Source organism: Aquarana catesbeiana, linkage group LG08 (genome assembly GCF_042186555.1).
Source record: "Aquarana catesbeiana isolate 2022-GZ linkage group LG08, ASM4218655v1, whole genome shotgun sequence".
Classification (NCBI taxonomy): Eukaryota; Metazoa; Chordata; class Amphibia; order Anura; family Ranidae; genus Aquarana; species Aquarana catesbeiana.
Window position 1 is genome coordinate 73,675,430 of NC_133331.1, and position 20,140 is coordinate 73,695,569.

Consider the following 20,140-nt stretch of genomic DNA (forward strand, 5'->3'; position numbering starts at 1 on the left):
ATTGTAGCAAAGTGTCATTTCTTCAGTGTTGTCACATTAAAAGATATAATAAAATATTTACAAACGTGAGGGGTGTACTCACTTTTATGAGATACTGTAAATACACACACGCATGTGTGTTTGAGCTCTGGGGTGCACATTCTAATACAACAGGCTGTCCACACCTATGAGTGTGAGCCTTGTACCTGTAATAAAGACCGGTCACTGCTGCTCTCTCTCCTTGTGCAGGGGGACTGGTCTTGTCTCCGCCCCTCCTGTAGTTTTTTGCAGGCAGCCTGTAATGGGTGGAGTTTGAGTATATAAGTTGAAGAGCTGGCAACTTGTCCTCCCGATAAAAGTACTTTATTGATAAAGGGTACAGTGTGCAAATTACTGCAGCTTATGCGTTTCATTAAAAAAAAAAAAAAACCTGGGTGGCTATGAATAAGGTTTTTTACAGAAACGCACAAGTTGCTGTAATTTGCACACTGTAACCTTTATCAATAAAGTACTTTTATTGGGAGGACAAGTTGCCAGTTCTTCACATTATATTCTCATGCTGTTTTGAGTGCCAGGAAGACATCTTGAGCTTTGGAGCATGGTTGGTCTATCTCCAAGGAGAATTAACCTAGGCATATACAGTGCCTTGAAAAAATATTCATACCCCTTGAAATTTTCCACATTTTGTCATGTTACAACCAAAAACGTAAATGTATTTTATCGGGTTTTTATGTGATAGACCAACACAAAGTGACACATACCGTAATTTTTGCTCCATAAGACACACTTTTTTCCCCCCTAAAAATGGGGGAAAATGTCTCCGCGTCTTACTGAGCACTCTCACTTTCTAGATGTGCAAAGCTGGTAGAGACATCCCCAAAAGACTTGCAGCTGTAATTGCAGCAAAAGAAGGTTCTACAAATTATTGACTCGGGAGGGGGACTGAATACAAATGCACGCCATGTTTTTCAGATATTTATTTGTAAAAAAATTTGAAAACCAGTTATCATTTTCCTTCCACTTCACAATTATGTGCCACTTTGTGTTGGTCTATCACATGAAATCCCAATAAAATAAATGTACGTTTTTGGTTGTAACTTTTTCAAGGCACTGTATCCTTGTTAATGGGTGGAGCTGCTGGGCACCTCCCACAGCTTTGCTCTCTGCACAGGCTACAGTGCCCTAAAAAAGTATTCACATATTCTCAATTGGATTTAGGTCTGGACTTTGACTGGGCCAGTCTAACACATGAATATGCTTTGATCTAAACCATTCCATTGTAGCTCTGGCTAGAAGTTTAAGGTCATTGTCCTGCTGGAAGGTGAACCGCTGCCCCAGTCTCAAGTCTTTTGTAGCCTCTAACCGTTTTTCTTCTAAGATTGCCCTGTATTTGGCTCCATCCATCTTCCCATCGACTCTGACCAGCTTCATTGTCCCTGCTGAAGAAAAGCATCCCCACAACATCATGCTGCCACCACCATGTTTCACAGTGGGGATGGTGTGTTCAGGGTGATGTGCAGTGTTAGAAGCGTTTGCTTTTAGGCCAAAATGTTCCATTTTGGTCTCATCTTCTTCCACATGTTTGCTGTGTCCCCCACATGGCTTCTCTCAAACTGCAAACAGGATTTCTTATGGCTTTCTTTCAACAATGGCTTTCTTCTGACCATTCTTCCATAAAGGCCAGATTTGTACACGACTAATAGTTGTCCTGTGGACAAATTCTCCCACCTGAGCTGTGGTTCTCTGCAGCTTCTCTATAGTTTTCATGGGCCTCTTGGCTGCTTCTCTGATTAATGCTCTCCTTGCTCAGCCTGCCAGTTTAGGTGGATGGCCATGCCTTGGTAGGTTTGCAGTTGTGCCATACTCTTTCCATTTTCGGATGATGGATTGAACAGTGCTCCGTGAGATGTTCAAAGCTTGGGATATTTTTTTATAACCTAACCCTGCTTTAAACTTCTCCACAACCTTTTCCCTGACCTATCTGATGTGTTCCTTGGCCTTCATTATGCTGTTTGTTCACTAAGGTTCTCTAACAAACCTCTGAGGGCTTCACCAAACAGCTGTATTTATACTGAGATTAAATTACACACAGAAGGACTTTATTTACTAATTAGGTGACTTCTGAAGGCAATTGGTTCCACTAGATTTTAGTTAGGGGTATCAGAGTAAAGGGGGCTGAATACAAATGTACCCCACACTTTTCAGATGTTTATGTGCAAAAAATTTTGAAAACCATTTATCATTTTCTTTCCACTTCACAATGATGTGCCACTTTGTGTTGGTCTATCACATAAAATCCCAATAAAATACATTTAAGTTTTTAGTTGTAACATGACAAAAAGTGGAAAATTTCAAGGGGTGTGATTACTTTTTCAAGGTACTTTATGTACAACACAGTGATGATTTCATTGTTGCATTTACAAGGTAATATCTGGGTTTGCAAAGGCATTATGGGTTACCACTTCTTATGTAATTCTTCAACATAGGATCATAGTTACATAGTAGGTGAGGTTGAAAAAAGACGCAAAGTCCATCAAGTCCAACCTATGTGTGTGATTTTATGTCAGTATTACATTGTATATCCCTATATGTTGTGGTCATTCAGGTGATTATCTAATAGTTTCTTGAAACCATCAATGCCCCCCGGTGAGACCACCGCCCGTGGAAGGGAATTTCACATCCTTGCCGCTCTTACAGTAAAGAACCCTCTACATAGTTTAAGGTTTAAACCTCTTTTCTTCTAATTTTAATGAGTGGCCACGAGTCTTGTTAAACTCTCTTTTGCGAAAAAGTTTCATTCCTAGTGTGGGGTCACCAGTACGGTATTTGTATATTGAAATCATATCCCCTCTTCTCCAGAGAGAATAAGTTCATTCCTCGCAACCTTTCCTCATAACTAATATCCTCCAGGCCCTTTATTAGCTTTGTTGCCCTTCTTTGTACTCACTCCAATTCCAGTACATCCTTCCTGAGGACTGGTGCCCAGAACTGGACAGCGTACTTTAGGTGCGGCCGAACCAGAGTCTTGTAGAGCTGGAGAATTATCGTTTTATCCCTGAAGTTGATGCCCTTTTTAATGCATGCCAATATTCTGTTTGCTTTGTTAGCAGCAGCTTGGCATTGCATGCCATTGCTGAGCCTATCATCTACTAGGACCCCCAGGTCCTTTTCCATCCTAGATTCCCCCAGAGGTTCTCCCCCCAGTGTATAGATTGCATTCATATTTTTGCCACCCAAATGCATTATTTTACATTTTTCTACATTGAACCTCATTTGCCATGTAGTTGCCCACCCCATTAATTTGTTCAGATCTTTTTGCAAGGTTTCCACATCCTGCGGAGAAATCATTGCCCTGCTTAGCTTAGTATTGTCTGCAAATACAGGGATTGAACTGTTTATCCCATCCTCCAGGTCATTTATGAACAAATTAAATAGGATTGGTCCCAGCACAGAACCCTGGGGGACCCCACTACCCACCCCTGACCATTCCGAGTACTCCCCATTTATCACCACCCTCTGAACTCGCCCTTGTAGCCAGTTTTCAATCCATGTACTCACCCTATGGTCCATGCCAACAGACCTATTTTTGTACAGTAAACGTTTATGGGGAACTGTGTCAAATGCTTTTGCAAAATCCAGATACACCACGTCTACGGGCATTCCTTTATCTAGCTGGCAACTCACCTCCTCATAGAAGGTTAATAGATTGGTTTGGCAAGAACGATTCTTCATCAATCCATGCTGATTAATGATACCGTTCTCATTACTAAAATCTTGTATATAGTCCCTTATCATCCCCTCCAAGATTTTACATACTATTGATGTTAGGCTAACTGGTCTGTTATTCCCAAGGATGTATTTTGGGCCCTTTTTAAATATCGGTGCTACATTGGCTTTTCTCCAATCAGCTGGTACCATTCCAGTCAGTAGACTGTCAGTAAAAATTAGGAACAATGGTCTGGCAATTACTTTACTGAGTCCCCTAAGTACCTTCGGGTGCAAGCCATCTGGTCCCGGTGATTTATTAATGTTAACTTTCTCAAGTCTAATTTTAATTCTGTCCTCTGTTAACCATGGAGGTGCTTCCTGTGATGTGTCCTGAGGATAAACACTGCAGTTTTGGTTACTGAAGCCCCCCAATTCCCTCGTGAAGACTGAGGAGAAGAATAAATTCAATACCTTCGCCATTTACCCATCCTTTATAACCGGATGTCCTTCCTCATTCTTTATGGGGCCAATATGGTCTATCCTCCCTTTTTTACTGTTTACATACTTAAAGAATTTCTTGGGATTCTTTTTGCTCTCCTCCACTATGTGTCTTTCATGTTCTATCTTAGCCGTCCTTATTGCACCCTTACATTTCTTGTTGCATTCTTTATAAAGTCTGAATGCTGATGATGATCCCTCAACCTTGTATTTTTTGAAGGCCTTCTCCTTTGCTTTTATATGCATTTTTACATTGGAGTTAAGCCATCCAGGACTTTTGTTCGATCTTTTAAATTTATTACCCAATGGGATGCATTGGCTAATGCCCTTATTTAATATGCTCTTAAAGCAAACCCATCTCTCCTCTGTGTTCTTTGTTCCTAAGATTTTATCCCAATTTATGCCTTCTAGCAAGGTTCGTAGTTTAGGGAAGTTGGCTCTTTTGAAATTCAGTGTCTTTGTATTCCCCTTATGTTTCCTATTTGTGTGATTTATACCAATTGACCTGTGAATATTGTTTCCTAAATTGCCCCGTATTTCCACATCCGTGATCAGGTCTGTATTGTTGGTAATCAGTAGATCCAGTAATGCTTTATTTCTAGTTGGTGCGTCTACCATCTGACCCATAAAATTGTCCTGCAAGACATTTAGGAACTGGCGAGCCTTAGATGAATGCACGGTTCCCTCCGCCCAGTCTATGTCTGGATAATTAAAATCCCCCATTATGATAACACTTCCCATCCTTGCTGCTAATCCAAATTGTGATAGGAGATCTGTCTCCCCTTCCTCCCTCAGGTTAGGGGGCCTATAGCATACTCCCAATATTATTTTTCCCTTAGCTTCATCCCATAAGGATTCCACCTTCTCCCTAGCTCCTTTAGTGATGTCATCTCTCACATTCACTTGTACATTATTCTTGATATATAGGCATTCCCCTCCCCCTTTTTTACCCTCTCTATCCTTGCGATAAAGGGTATATCCTTGAATGTTTGTCAGCCAATCATGAGAGCTGTTGAACCAAGTCTCTGAAATTCCCACAAAATCCAAATCCTCCTCGTACAACAGTATCTCTAGTTCACCCATCTTGTCCGCCAGGCTCCTGGCATTGGTGAACATGCCACGTAGTTTAGTCCAGTCGCATTTTATTCTTTTATTGGGTGTTCCGAGATTGCAACTAGGACTAGCTACTATACTTACCTTGGGTTTATGTGCTTTGGTCAACCTACCACTAATGCCCCCAATACAACCCTCTGAAATATGTTCCGCGCTGACTATCTCTACCTCTGGACCCTCCCCCCCATCACCTAGTTTAAAAACCCCTCTAACTTTTTGCCCATCTTCATTCCCAGCTGATCTGCACCCTCCTCATTTAGGTGCAGTCCATTCCTTCTATAGTACCGGTTATCGACTGAGAACTTGGCCCAGTCCTCCAGGAACCCAAACCCCTCCTTACTACACTAGCTCTTCAGCCACTTGTTTACTTCCCTAATCTCCCTCTGCCTTTCTGGTGTGGCTCGATGTACCGGTAGTATTCCTGAGAATACTACCTTGGAGGTCCTTTTCCTCAATTTAGCTCCTAAGTCCCTAAAATCGTTCTTTAGGACACTCCATTTGCCTCTGACTTTGTCATTGGTGCCAACGTGCACCATGACAGCTGGGTCTTCCCCAGGCTCTCCCAGTAATCTGTCCACCAGATTTGTGATGTGCCGAACCCGAGCACCCGGTAGACAACATACTGTTCGGCGCTTCAGGTCTTTGTTACAGATTGCCCTCTCTGTCCTCCTAAGAATTGAGTCCCCTACCACCAGAATCTGTCTTTCCTTTCCCTTCGCTTCCCCCCCACTCTCACTGGAGGAGTTCTTCCCCTGGCAGCTAGGAGAGTCCCTCAGCTCCAGCAGTGCTGGTCCCTGACTGGTTTCACCAATGTCACTCAATGGAGCGTACTTATTGGGATGCTTCAGCCCTGGATCGGCCTCCCTGCAGTGGTGTATTAAGGTTTTGTGCTGCCCTAGGCCTGATTAAACGCATGCACCCCCCTAATTTAAATACGACCCACCCCATCCTGCCGAGGCCACACCCCTTCCTGTTTAAGACCCACCCTATCATCTGTAAACAACACCCCTTCCTCTTTAGGCTTATTTGGCACCTTTCAGGGGGGAACGGGTACCTGTTTCTGACAGGTACCCTTCCCCACTTCCGGGAGACTGCGCTGTCCCCTCTGAAGTTTGCCCCCCCCCTCCTCCTTCCTCCACTGGTCCATTCAGAAAGTGCAACGCGCTTCGCACATGTGCAGTAGGGAACCGGTCGGTTTCCCTTACCATGAATGATGGTGGCAAAACCCGAGAGCCAATCCGAAAATCGGCTGAGGTGTCGACATCGCTGGATCCCTGGACAGGTAAGTGTCCTAATATTAAAAGTCAGCAGCTACAGTATTTTTAGCTGCTGAGTTTTAATGCTATCACGGGGGGGGGGTCTCACTGTGCCCATCAATTGCAGCCTCACTGTGCCCATCAAACGCAGTCACTGTGCCCTCAAACGCAGCAGCCACTGTACCCATCAAATGCTGCCCTGTGCCATCAAACGCAGCCACTGTGCCCATCAAATACTGCCCTGTGCCATCAAACGCAGCCACTGTGCCCATCAAAACGCAGCCACTGTGCCCATCAAATGCTGCCACTGTGCTATCTAACGCAGTCACTGTGCCCATCAAATGCAGTCACTGTGCCCATCAAATGCAGTCACTGTGCCCATCAAATGCAGCCACTGTGCACTCAAACGCAGCCACTGTGCCCATCAAATGCAGCCACTGTACCCATCAAATGCTGCCACTGTGCCCTCAAACGCAGCCACTGTGCCCATCAAATGCTGCCACTGTGCCCATCAATTGCAGCCACTGTGCCCATCAAATGCCACTGTGCCCATCAAATGCTGCCACTGTGCCCATCAATTGCAGCCACTGTGCCCATCAATTGCAGCCACTGTGCCCATCAATTGCAGCCACTGTGCCCATCAATTGCAGCCACTGTGCCCATCAAATGCAGCCACTGTGCCCATCAAATGCAGCCACTGTGCCCATCAAATGCTGCCACTGTGCCCATCAAATGCTGCCAGTGCCCATAACACTGATATACTTTATTCAATCATTGTACCTGCTGTCCTGGGGGTTTCCCTCGTGCTCCTCTCTCTCCTCCTGATGTCACAGCTAGATCCCGCCCCAGGGCCGAGGAGAAGATTCACTGCAGGAAAGCAGTGCAGGGGAGGGTAGGCGGAGCTTAAGGCTCCACCTGTCACCTGCTAGTTATGGGGGCGCGAGTGACACACGCTGCCCCCCCATGAGATAAAGCCCCCCACACGTCTTGCCGATTCCCGGCTCCCGCACACTTGGTGGCCGGCTTTCTGTAGCGGCGCCGTGGTGTATGGGCGTGCTTGGCAGAGAGTAGGGGGGCGTGAGATACACGCCCCCACTCTCTGAAAAGCACGCCTATACACAGTGGCGCCACTACAGAAAGCCAGCCGCCGTGGGCTGCAAGTGTGTGGGAGGCGGCAGCGGGAACCGGGAATCGGCAAGAGGGGTGGGGGGGCTTTATCTCATTCAGGGGGGCGGCCCTTTTTGCCGCCCCCCGCAAAGTGCCGCCCTAGGCCTAGGCCTTGTCGGCCTAGGCCAAAACACAGCCCTGCCTCCCTGGCACTTCCCCCTCTACCGTTCATGATTGTCACCCATCTACTCTTTCCTAGTGCCTGCACCTCTTTGTCTCCACCTGCATCTGTGCTGGCTTTCCTTTAGTATGGAGGGACTTCTCAGTGCTGACCGTTGCTTCCCCAGTTTCAGAACCTGGGCTTCCAGGGAAACAATGTGCTTACATTTTGCACAGCAGTATTTACCCTTGATCGGATGAACAAGGAACGCATACATGCCGCAAGATGTACACAGGTACTCAACAAGACAATACACAGGTACTCGCAGAACTACGTGCACTCGCAGACCTACGTGCACTCGCAGACCACTTGCAGAACTACGTGCACTCGCAGAACTACGTGCACTCGCAGACCACTCGCAGAACTACGTGCACTCGCAGACCACTCGCAGAACTACGTGCACTCTCAGACCGCAGATCATCTCCCACTGTCCGGGTTTGTGCAGGTTCACTAAGGCCCCTTTCACACTTGTACGACCTGAAAGTTGTGTGATTTTGGTGCGACTTTGTTGCAAATTATTTGCAATTTAAAGCAATGCCTGTGTAACCTTGAGGTCTAAGGACCTCAAGTCGCATCAAAGTCTGACTAAAGTAATGCAGGGACTACTTTAAAGTCGCACAGATATGAATGGTACTCATTGGAAATCATGGGGTACGACTTGTCATGCGACTTTGCAGTCCCAAGTCACAGGACAAGTGGCACAAGTGTGAAAGGGGCCTAAGAGATAGTTGGCACAAAATACAGATTTTATTACAAACTGTTTCGTAGGCAAAATTACAACTTTAATTTTAATATTAGACTCTGGCAACCTACTAACATTAACATTGTAGTGCATTATAATATTTGCATTTAAAGGTGAAATCCAATCTTCCCATGAATATATAAATGTAAATATCAATTTTATCATCAATTGTGATAATAGGGATGAACACTCCCAGGTTATTGGGATTTCCGGATAAGATCCCAAAGGATAGCAGTCCATGTTTTTCTCTGTTGTCCTCCACCTTGTGATCAGTCGATGTTGATTATCTGCTCCTCTTTAATGATTCATACAATTTCAGTGACTGGAACTTCGTTCCCATCAGTAGGACACGGGCCATAGGTAGTAGTAGCACTATCCTCTGTGTAAAATGAATAGAAAACAATTTATTTCATGTGACAAAATACACTATTTACATACTAAGGGCTCATTCACACTAGTGGTTGAGGGGTAGTAAACCCAGGATGGAGCCGTGCTTTTACCACCTCTGTCCCACCCCTAAAGTAACTCCTTTAGCTGCGGTGGCAGGAATTATGCCCCCTGTTACTTTGGGGGGTTGTACTGCCCACTAGACATGTGCAGAATGAAAAAATGTTTTTGTTTAATTTCCATTAGTTATTTACATAAAATTAGTTTAATTCATTGAATTTGTTTTTCAAATTAATTTAATTTATTCAAACTCAATTCGACTGAATTTGGAAACTTTGAATCATTTTGAATTTAATTCAAAATGATTCGAAGTCAAATTTGAAATTTGGAAGATGGTTATATTCATTCTATTCCATTCTATTCTATTGTTTTTTCAATTCTATTCTATTCTTTTATTTCCTAGTCTATTCTATTCAAATTTATTCCATTCAAATTTGGGAAGATGGTTATATTGTTATATTCATTCTATTCTATTGTTTTCTTCATGGTATTCTTTTCTATTTCATTTTGAATTCTATTTTCTATTCTATTCAAATTTATTCTATTCGAAATTCGAATTTTAGAAGGAGGTTATATTCTATTTTATTCCATTCAATTGTTTTTTTCTATTGTATTGTTTTTTTTTCTATTTGAATTCAAATTTGTTCTATTCGAAATTTCAGAAGATGGTTATATTCTTTCTATTTTATTGTATGTTATTCTTTTGTTTATTCTATTCCATTCCTTTATCTTCTATTCTATTTCATTCTGCTCTTTTATTTATATTTTGTATTTATATTTATATTTTGTTTTACTGTCTTCTTTTCTATTCCATGTTATTCTATTATTTTATTTTCCAATCAATTATTGAGATTTTTTAGCAAGATGTAAGAATCAGCAAGTACATCAACATCTGATATTTTTCATAAATTGCATATCTGTTTACATATATGCAGAACATAGTAAATAAGTGTATTTTGCTTATGAACAAATTACTTAACATGAGGGATTAATAAACCAAAACTGTACTCTTTGAAGACTATTCTTTTATTTTCTATTACTTTATTTTTTATTCTACCCCTTTATTTTCTGTTCTATTTATTTCCATTCTTTTATTTTGTATTCTGTTCTGTTTTACGCTATTATATTTTATTTTATTTTTTTCTGTTCTATTATTATCTGTTCTATTATATTCTTTTCAATTTTATTCCTTTATTTTCTATGCTATTTTATTCTCTTCTGAAATTCTAATTTGATTCGCAAACTATTAGAATTTCGTTAAAAATGTTCATTTTGTTATTTTGGATTAGTTTAAACTCATTACTATTGTAATTCAGGAATTCAGATACTTTAGATTTCCCAAATAACAAAAAATGTGTCCGAATTTCGATTCCGATTGAAACGAACTGCACATGTTTACTGCTCACCAAACGCAATCCATTTACTCTGCAAGCCGCCTGCAACCAAAGTCAATGCATGCGATTGCGGAATGCTAGCGCTGGATTCCAAGGGGTTAAAGCAGGCGGTGAGAAGGCAATACGACACCTCCTCACCGCCTGTCAAATGCTCTCTGAAGAGCGATCTGCGCTCAGATTGCTTTTCAGAGTGCAACGCTAGTGTGAACGAGTCCTTACATACTTCCACATAAGCCTCTTTGACATGGGCGGCAGCTTCTACTGCCCTCTTCAGCACCATTGACTTCAATGCATGAGTTTGACAGGTGATGCCGTTGTCAAGCTCAGCATGCAGAGTTCAATTTGCTGCGGCCCCATCATGTGTACAATCCCCCCCGCTGCATGTCTGCTTGTAGGTGGGCGGTAAAAAAGCTGATCAACTATCTGTTTTTTCCGCACTGTGGCTGCTTTGGGAATGTTTCCCTCCACTAACTGCTACACCACTGGGCAAAACGGAGGTTGGATGAAGGCAGCGCAGAAGCGCTGATCATGGCGCATCACACTTACTTTTTTTCTATTAACTTTATTCTAAATGTCATACAGTGAGACTTCATTAGGTTCCATTGAACACATTGTGGTGGACTGCGTCGCTTTGCACTAAAAAGTCATGCTTGCCATACTTTTTTCCAGCGCACACCACCGTTAAATGGTGGTGTGCACCAGCCATGCAGGTGAGGAGGCATTTTGCTTTGTCTTGCGGTAGGACTGACCTGGAATAGCTGCTCAACACAGTCTTACTGCACCTAGTGTGAATGAGCCCTAAAAAGCTATGCTCCAATCGGCGGTAGAGTAGCGGCTGACAGGCATTCAGGAGTTACTACCACCTCCTTCATAATGCCTATTTTATTTTATTTTTTTACCTTTTTTTTTTTAATTGCCAAATAGCAATTTTACATTAACCACTTCAACCCCGGAAGGATTTACCCCCTTCCTAACCAAGCCCTTTTTTGCCATACGGCACTGCATCGTTTTAACTGACAATTGCGCAGTCGTGCGACGTTGTACCCAAATAAAATTGATGTCCTTTTTTTCCCACAAATAGAGCTTTCTTTTGGTGGTATTTGATCACCTCTGCGGTTTTTATTTTTTGCGCTATAAACAAAAAAAAAAAAAGAGCGACAATTTTGGAAAAAAAAAGCAATATTTTTTAATTTTTGCTATAATAAATATCCCCAAAAAATATATAAAAAAACAAATTTCTTCCACAGTTTAGGCTAATATGTATTCTTCTACATATTTTTCATAAAACAAAATCGCAATAAGCCTATATTGATTGGTTTGCGCAAAACTTATCGCGTCTACAAAATAGGGAATAGATTTATGGCATTTTTATTATAACTTTTTTTTAAAATTAGGAATGGTGGCGATCTGCGATTTTTATCGTGACTGCGACATTGTGGTGGACAGATCGGACACTTTTGACACTATTTTGGGACCATTGGCATTTATACAGCAATCAGTGATATAAAAATGCACTGATTACTGTGTAAATGTCACTGGCAGGGAAGGGGTTAAACACTAGGGGGCGATCAAGGGGTTAAGTGTGTTCCCTCAGTGTATTCTAACTGTAGGGGGGATGGGCTAACTAGAACATGACAGGGATCACTGCTCCCGATCACTGGGAGCAGTAGATCCCTGTCATGTTGCTAGGCAGAACAGGGAAATTCCTTGGTTACATCTCCCTGTTCTGCCTCTCCGTGCCACGATCGCGGGCCACCGGCGGACATTGAGTCCATGGGACCAGCGGACATGCTCCAGTGGTGCACGCCGCTGGCAGTGTGCGTGCCACCGGCGGTGTGCGCGGGCTAGCCGCCAATGACGGAGTGACGTATGGGTATGTCATTTTGTGCACCCGTGCCACTTTGCGAACGTATATCAGTGTGAGCCGGTCAGCAAGTGGTCAAGGACCGCAGAACAACTGCAAGCCAATCGTTTGCTTGCAGTTGCAGGTTCGCCCCATTGATCTCAATGAGACAGTTTGACAGGTGGTGCAGCCTGTCAGACTCTGCAGCCCAAGTTAAAAATGTGTGTGGTGTAATCAGATGCTTTGGAGGCTAAAGCAGAGATCTGGGGCCTAATAGACCCCAGATCTCTCCAAAAAGAGGACCTGTGAAAGCTCAAGCTATCACAAGGGAAGTTGTCCATCCCTTGCAATAGCAATAAAGTTTATATAAAAAAAAAAAGGAACGGCATAAAAAAAACAAAAAACGTGGTGGCATGGCCGGAAGACGACGGAGGGACGGCGGCTTTCTGGGGCTCTAAGCGATGGGTGATCACCTCAAAAATACACAACAACGGAATCAATTGATTCGCCAGAACACTAGGACCATGTTGAAATGAAGAAATGAGAGATCTGCTCCACGGAAACTCACAGAATTCTACCCGGGGAAAAACCGCTTCCAAAATGGTGCCAGTGGACCTGTGGCTGCATCCTGCGGTGGCCCCAACCTCTCACAAGCACAACAGAATGCTGCACACACAGCAATTTCCTCTCCTCACCTGCATGGGAACAGTTCCCTCGCCTTCACACCATCCACGAGCCCAGCCAAATCTAAATTGAAGCTCTCACAGGACACAGCACAAGACACGGAGGTGAGCCATAGTTCATTAGCTCCCCCTATGTGCCCAGCTACAGATAACTCCATCGCTGCATATCCCACTACTAATCAGCCTGTGCTGGTCACTACATTGAAAGACATGCTTCTCACACTGCAAACCTCCATCCACTCTGATATCTCCAAAATGATGCATCATTTTATCTCAGAAATTACATGTATGGGAGAGATAGTCACCATCATTGAAAACAAACTGGGGGAAGTGACCTCCTCCTTCAATACCTTAGTAGATGTTCAGAGTGAAGGGGTTGAAGATATAGAGTGGATGAAAGCTAAGATCTCTGACTTAGCAGACCGTTCCAGAAGGAACAACTTAAAAATAAGAGGCATACCAGAGACAGTCCAACCCTCAGCACTAAAAGATTATTTCACACAGTTGATGTCTACTTTTCTCCCTGATGCATTCCTGGGTGAATTCATAATTGATCGCATACACCGGTTGCAAAAACCGTCCTATCGGCCAGAAAATGTCCCAAGAGACATTATTGTTAGAATTCATTTTTTCCAAGTCAAGGAAAATCTGATGCGTGCCGCACGCAACCAAGCTGAATACCCCCAGCAATATGCCAATCTGGCTTTCTACTCTGATCTCTCTAAATATACCATGCTGCAACGCAAAAACTTAGCCACTATTATGAACCCCCTGTGAAACCATCAGATATCATACAAGTGGGGTCATCCAGTTAAGCTGATCATCACTAAGGACAACAAAACCCACTATGTCCATACCCTGGACGAAGGTCTTTCTCTGCTGCGACAATGGCACATCCTGGAACCACTGGAACAGAGGCAGCATAATCGCAGCCAAGGCTCCCGCACCACCGGTGACTGGGATGATTTTGATCCATCGGATGATATGACCACCTGAGTCTCTAAAGTTATTTCTAGCTTACTTGTAAGCCCTAGATTGCTTGCCCGATCCCAGCTCGTCAGCCTAAACCCCCAGTTTTAGTCGCGGCACAGACCGCTCAAGCAGAGTTCTGCTTTTTATATTTTTAGATTTCACCCACCCCCTGGAAACATTATACGGGAGTTAACTGTTTAAATTCTGATTTGTTCTAATTTTTTACAGTCTTTAGTCCAACACCGTTCTTCCTACAGCGTCTGACGGCCTCCAGATCTACAAGGTTCCTATAAGAACTTCTCCACAAACAGTGAGTCCACCATCTACCAGCACCTGCATACCCTTTTTAATACACAAGATATCACCACTAACTTACTCTCATTCTAAACCATATAGCTGAACCCACACATATACCTACAACTAATTCAGTGGTAACTCTACCATCCAATATGCCGATCAAAATAAAGTCACTTAAAGTAAAGGGTTTAAACCACCCGGGAAAAAGATATTCCCTCTGGTCCGAAGCCCGCAAACTTCATAGTGACGTACTGTGCCTCCAAGAGACCCATTTTTGTCATGATAAGGCGCCAAAAATGTCTCACAAAAACTTCCCACATATCTTCTGTGCTAACTCTCAGAACAAAACAAAAGGAGTATTGATAGCAATCAGAGACACGGTAGCATTTAATTTGATATCTACAATTGCGGATCCCCAGGGGAGATACCTTATCCTAATATGCAAAATGAATAATGCCACCTTCACTATTGTAAATTTATACGCTCCAAACACGGGCCAATTACGCTTCCTGCGGAAACTACTTAAATAAGTACATAAAAACCAGCAAGGCCGTACGCTCTTTTGTGGGGACTTCAATTTAGTCCCTGACCCTTCCATTGATGTTAAGGGACCCTCTCCTATACAACGCCGGAAATCTACTCTGACTCCACTACTACAAGCCAACGGCTTATTTGACATATGGAGATGCCAACACTCCATGGAAAAGGACTTTACCTTCTTTTGAAAACCATATTGCACTTATTCAAGAATCGACCTGTTTGTCGGAGACAAACAACTCCTACAAGATGCCATTGAGACAAAAATTCACACCATAACATGGTCAGATCATGCACCCACCCATATGTATAGGAGACAAGTCATCTCACTCATTTGCCACCAACTGGAGAAATGATCCATACCTCATGCCTATACCTGCCAATACGACATTCATACAAAAACGTCTGACAGAATACTGAGACATTAATATGCCTACAGCTAGCAATCCTGCTACATTGTGGACAGCCCACAAATTGTTTGTTCGCAGTGTTCTAAATCAACTGAATGCACAAACGAGGCGCCAAAGGACACAGCAGCTGACAGAACTACTCAATAAAATTGAAGATAAATAAAGTATCCCCCAGGCATTTCAATAGCGATAAAAGTTTTATGGCCAGAAATGATCTTAAAACCTTCTTAAATGCCAAACACACCAAGTCACTATTAAAAATACGATCTTCTTTCTACGCAGCCGGTAATAAAGCTGGTAAACTGTTAGCAAACCAAATCAAACTAAAACGGAACTAAAATAAAATTTTGCATATCCTACATCCCTCTACCAGAGACAAAGTATATTACCCCAAAGATATAGCTAATGCGTTTGGTGAGTATTATCGCACGCTATATAACTTAAAAGATGACCCCAACATAATACAACCCATGGATTCTGGCATATCAGACTTTCTAGAATCAATGAATCTTCTCAAACTTTCCTCAGAACAACTGATATCCCTCAACGCTCCATTGTCCATACAAGAAATCTCCCAAGCTATTTCCACACTTCCCAACGGTAAAGCCCCGGGCCCGGATGGCTTCTCTGCCGAATATTACAAATTATTCAACAAAACCTTAACCCCCCATATCTGTGATATGTTCAGCGCTGCTGTGTCCTCTGGTCAATTACCAAATGAAATGCTCTCTGCCAATATTGTAACCTTGCCCAAACCAGGGAAGGAGCCAGATACCCCCTTAAATTTCCTCCATATCTCTCTATTAAACACTGACCTCAAATTGTATGCCAGATTAATAGCTCAGAGATTAACCCCCATTATACCACACATCATACACCCTGACCAAGTAGGGTTCACGCTAGGCAGACAAGCCTCAGATGCCACGCGAAAAATACTAAATCTCCTACATTTTACTGAAAAACATAATATATCAACTCTATTCATTACCTTAGATGCCGAAAAGGCATTTGATAGGATTCACTGGGGTTATTTGAAATACACTCTCACCAAATTTGGATTTCAAGGCAACATATTATAGGCCATTCTAGCCTTGTATTTTAACCCCAACGCTCGAGTTCTCTCAGATAGGGTCTTTTCAGACCCTTTTATCATCAACAATGGAACAAGACAGGGATGCCCCCTGTCTCCATTGATTTTCAGACTAATGATGGAACCCCTGGCTCAAAAAATCCGATCCTCAAACTCCATTTTAGAAATCAAAATTAAAGGTCAAGAATTTAAAATCACACTATTTGCGGATGACATAATTCTCACTTTGACTGATCCGGCCTCTTCCCTGGTAAAGGTATGGGAAATCTTAAATACCTTCAATGCATGTTCTTTTTACAAGGTAAATGATTCCAAATCCAATGTCCTTGGCATTCATATTGCTAAATCTACCAAATTGCATCTACAATCTACAATTCCTTTTTAATGGGTATCCTCCTCAATGTCTTATTTAGGCATATCCTTGACATCTCCATCCTCAAACTTATATAGCTGCAACTACCTGCCATTTCTCCACACTTGCAGGAAAGATCTTCAAGAACTAAGCAAACATTATCTCTCCTGGGCTGGTAGAGCAGCAGCTTTTAAAATAACCCTTCCGAAACTCTTGTACCTATATAGAGCTCTACCAATACAGGTCCCCAAATCTTTTTTTCCAAGCTATTAAAAGATTACTGAGCACGTTTATATGGCAAGGTAAGTAACCTTGTTGTTCTTATGCCACTATTGTAAAACACAAAATTGCAGGAGTTATGAGCTTCCCAGACACAAAAGATTACTACATGACTGTAATACTGGATCAAATCAGACATTGGTTTAGGCCTCTGTTTCACAAACAATAGCAATTTATCAAGCAGTCATTTGTACCTGAAGGCAATTTAAGCTCTTCTGCTAGCTCAGAAAACTCACATAAAACCCAAAAAAACAGATCGCCCAACGATAGCAGCCGCAGTTGAGGCATGGCACTTCCTAGTCCAAAACACATCCCTCCCACATCCCCACATCCATCACAACAGAACAGCCTCCCACTGAAAGAACTAATACATAATGACCAATTCCTTCCATTCCAAACTCTTAAAACTAGATACCTAATACCATCGCAAGGTGCATACACATATAAACGTATAGCCTCCTATCTGAAAAAAAATCCTGCACCATCAGTCATAATTCCTACCAAGTCATGGTCCTTCTGGACTTCAAACTCCCCCAAAGCAAAAAGAATAACCCTAATGTACAATCTCTTACAAAACAAAGACATCAACTTACAAAATATGGGAAAGGGATCTACAGGCCTCTTTCTCAGATTCCCAATGGCGCTCAGCCATACATTACAACCACAAAGCATCCACCTGTATTAATTATTGGGAACTATCGCAAAAAATCCACCAAAGAGTGTATCTTACTTCTGTACAAATGTATAAATTTGCAAATCTTGACGACGACAGTTGTTGGAGAGGATGCTCCTCCAAGGGTTCACTAATACACATTCTCTGGGATTGTCCACACATTCACACAATTTGGAGAAAAGTATTCTCTTTAATCACAGATATCACTGGGATTATCACTAAACCTACTCCATCCCTAGCTATTCTCAGTATAGGACTAGAATCCTTCCCGTACGAATTCAGAACCATAATGATGCATATTCTATTTGCTGCTAGGTTACTCATATTATGCAAATGGAGAAGCTCTTTAATTCCAAATGTTTCTGATGTTAAACACCAAATAAACTTGATCAAAGAATATGAATACACTTCTGCCTTAAAACACAACACTCATAAATTTGTCAACGCCTGGAAGTTTTGGTTGAAATTCTAAGCGTGAGTAAGTAATGTACTTCCTTCTTTGGTTTCTCCTCTGAGTTCTACCTTGCTTGGACTAACAGACTGTATCCCACTGTTTACTTCTAGATGTATACATGTACACATGTTATGTGTTCTACAACAATATGTTTCCTTCCTTGTATATGAAAAATTAAAAAAAAATGATTTTGGAAAAAAAAAAAAAAAAGTAAAATAAACATTTTTAGCGCCCCGTTCCCTGTCAGCATAGCGCGCGTTGACCGCTTGGTGTAACCATGGAAACAGGCCAGCCTCAACTACATCGGCTGCTCTCAGATCTGTGCTCAGGCTGTGGGGGCGGCACTGAAGCCCCAGTACAAGGCAGAAGCAGAAAAGTCTGCGACTGCCAATGTGAGGCTCATCAAATTTGTAAATGGCTTGTTTCTAATTTAAACCACAAGACCAAATAAAACAGGGATTGTTTATTTATAAAAAAAATTTTAAAAAGTGCCCTGTCCCCTCGTGCTCATGCGCAAATATGAGCATGCACTTAGAGGTAAAAGGTGATTGCACCACACATGTGAGATATCGCTGCAATCATCAGGGCAAGAGCAATAATTCTCCTGACAGATCTCCTCTGTAGCTCAAAACTGGTAACCTGTAAATGCTTTTAAAGTGTCACCTATGGCTAATTGAATGTACCGTAGTTTGTTGTCATTCCATGGGCACGTGCAATTTTAAAGAGTGACATGTTTGGTATCTATTTACTCAGAGTAACATCATCTTTTATATTTTACCCAAAAATTGGGTAGTATATTGTGTTTGTGTTTAGTAAATTCTTTAAAGTATATTTCCTTAAAAAAAATGCGTTTGAAAAACTGTTGCGCAAATACTGTGTGACATAAAAAACCCACCATTTTATTCTCCAGGGCCTATATATATAAATAATGTATATATATATATAATTATATATAATGTTTGGGGGTTCTAAGTAATTTTCATTCTGCATGCTGGTCTACTTCTTACCATTTTGGTAATAGTCGTATATTTTTACATTAACCGGTTTGAGGCCAAAGACCACCATATCTTGCACAACGAAGATATTGTATTCTTGTGTTGAGTGGTCCAGCTGAAAAAAAGAAAAAGAGAAAAGAATTTCAATTAACCTTTGCACATTAAAGCGGTAGTAAACTGTAAAATAAAATAAAAAATCTCCCTGTAAGGTAGTGTCACAATGTGCATTATGAAAGAATTACCTGAAAAGGAAACCCTCCAGTGGTGCACTGTGACCGCTGACAGGGCTTCCATCTTCACTTGGTCTTCCTTCCAGGAAGAGCTGCAGCTATTGGATTGGCCGAGCCGTGACCCCCTTGTGCATGCGCGTGGGATTCACGGCTGTGGTACAGCTCTTTCAATGGACGGCGCACTGTCCACAGAGAGCGCAGTGCGCATGCACTAGTGACATTATCGGTCCTGCTTAGGTAAATATCTCCCTAACTGTACAAGTTTAGGAGATAGTAACTGTACCTACAGGTAAACCTTATTATAAGCTTACCTGTAGATATGCATACAAAAACCACCTTTACTACCACTTTAATCCCTTGGATACCAAGGTACATTTATAAGCAGCTTGAGAAACAAGGGGTTAAAACAAGTTCTACTGCAGCCGTGAGCTTGGTACCAATCGGTACATCGAACGAGGGCCTTTAAAGGGGTTGTAAAGTTAATTTTTTTTTTTTTAAAAAATAACAAACATGTTATACTTACCTTCACTGTGCAGCTCGTTCTGCACAGAGTGGCCCCGAACCTGGTCTTCTGGGGTCCCTCGGCGGCTGTTTCAGCTCCTCCCCGCAAGCATTTACCACCTTAATGCGAGCTCCCTCGCACGGTGGTGAGTGCTTGCGGGCGCGCTCCCGTGATACAGCCGGCGGCTATAGCCGCTCGCTGTATCACTCGGCCCCGCCCCCGCGCCCGTCATCGGATGTGATTGACAGCAGCGCGAGCCAATGGCTGCGCTGCTTTCAATCCATCCACTGCAGCCAATCAGCGACCAGGCTGAGCTGCAATGAAGATGACGAGGACGAGCAGCGAAGATTCGAGGCGTC

The 20,140-nt window shown here is 42.5% G+C and overlaps 1 protein-coding gene across 2 annotated transcripts in view; it reads right to left on the reverse strand.

Moving 5' to 3' along the window:
• Positions 1-8,688: 8,688 nt before the first annotated feature.
• LOC141105843 (alpha-2-macroglobulin-like protein 1) overlaps positions 8,689-20,140 on the reverse strand; it is a 51,521-nt gene continuing 40,069 nt past the window's right edge. For both annotated transcript variants that reach the window (XM_073595974.1, XM_073595975.1), the window contains 2 exons: positions 19,062-19,164; positions 8,689-9,002 (listed from right to left, as the gene is read on the reverse strand). In XM_073595974.1, coding sequence (XP_073452075.1) covers positions 8,929-9,002; positions 19,062-19,164 — 177 coding nt within the window. In that variant the 3' untranslated portion in view covers positions 8,689-8,928. The remainder of the gene's footprint in view (positions 9,003-19,061; positions 19,165-20,140) is intronic.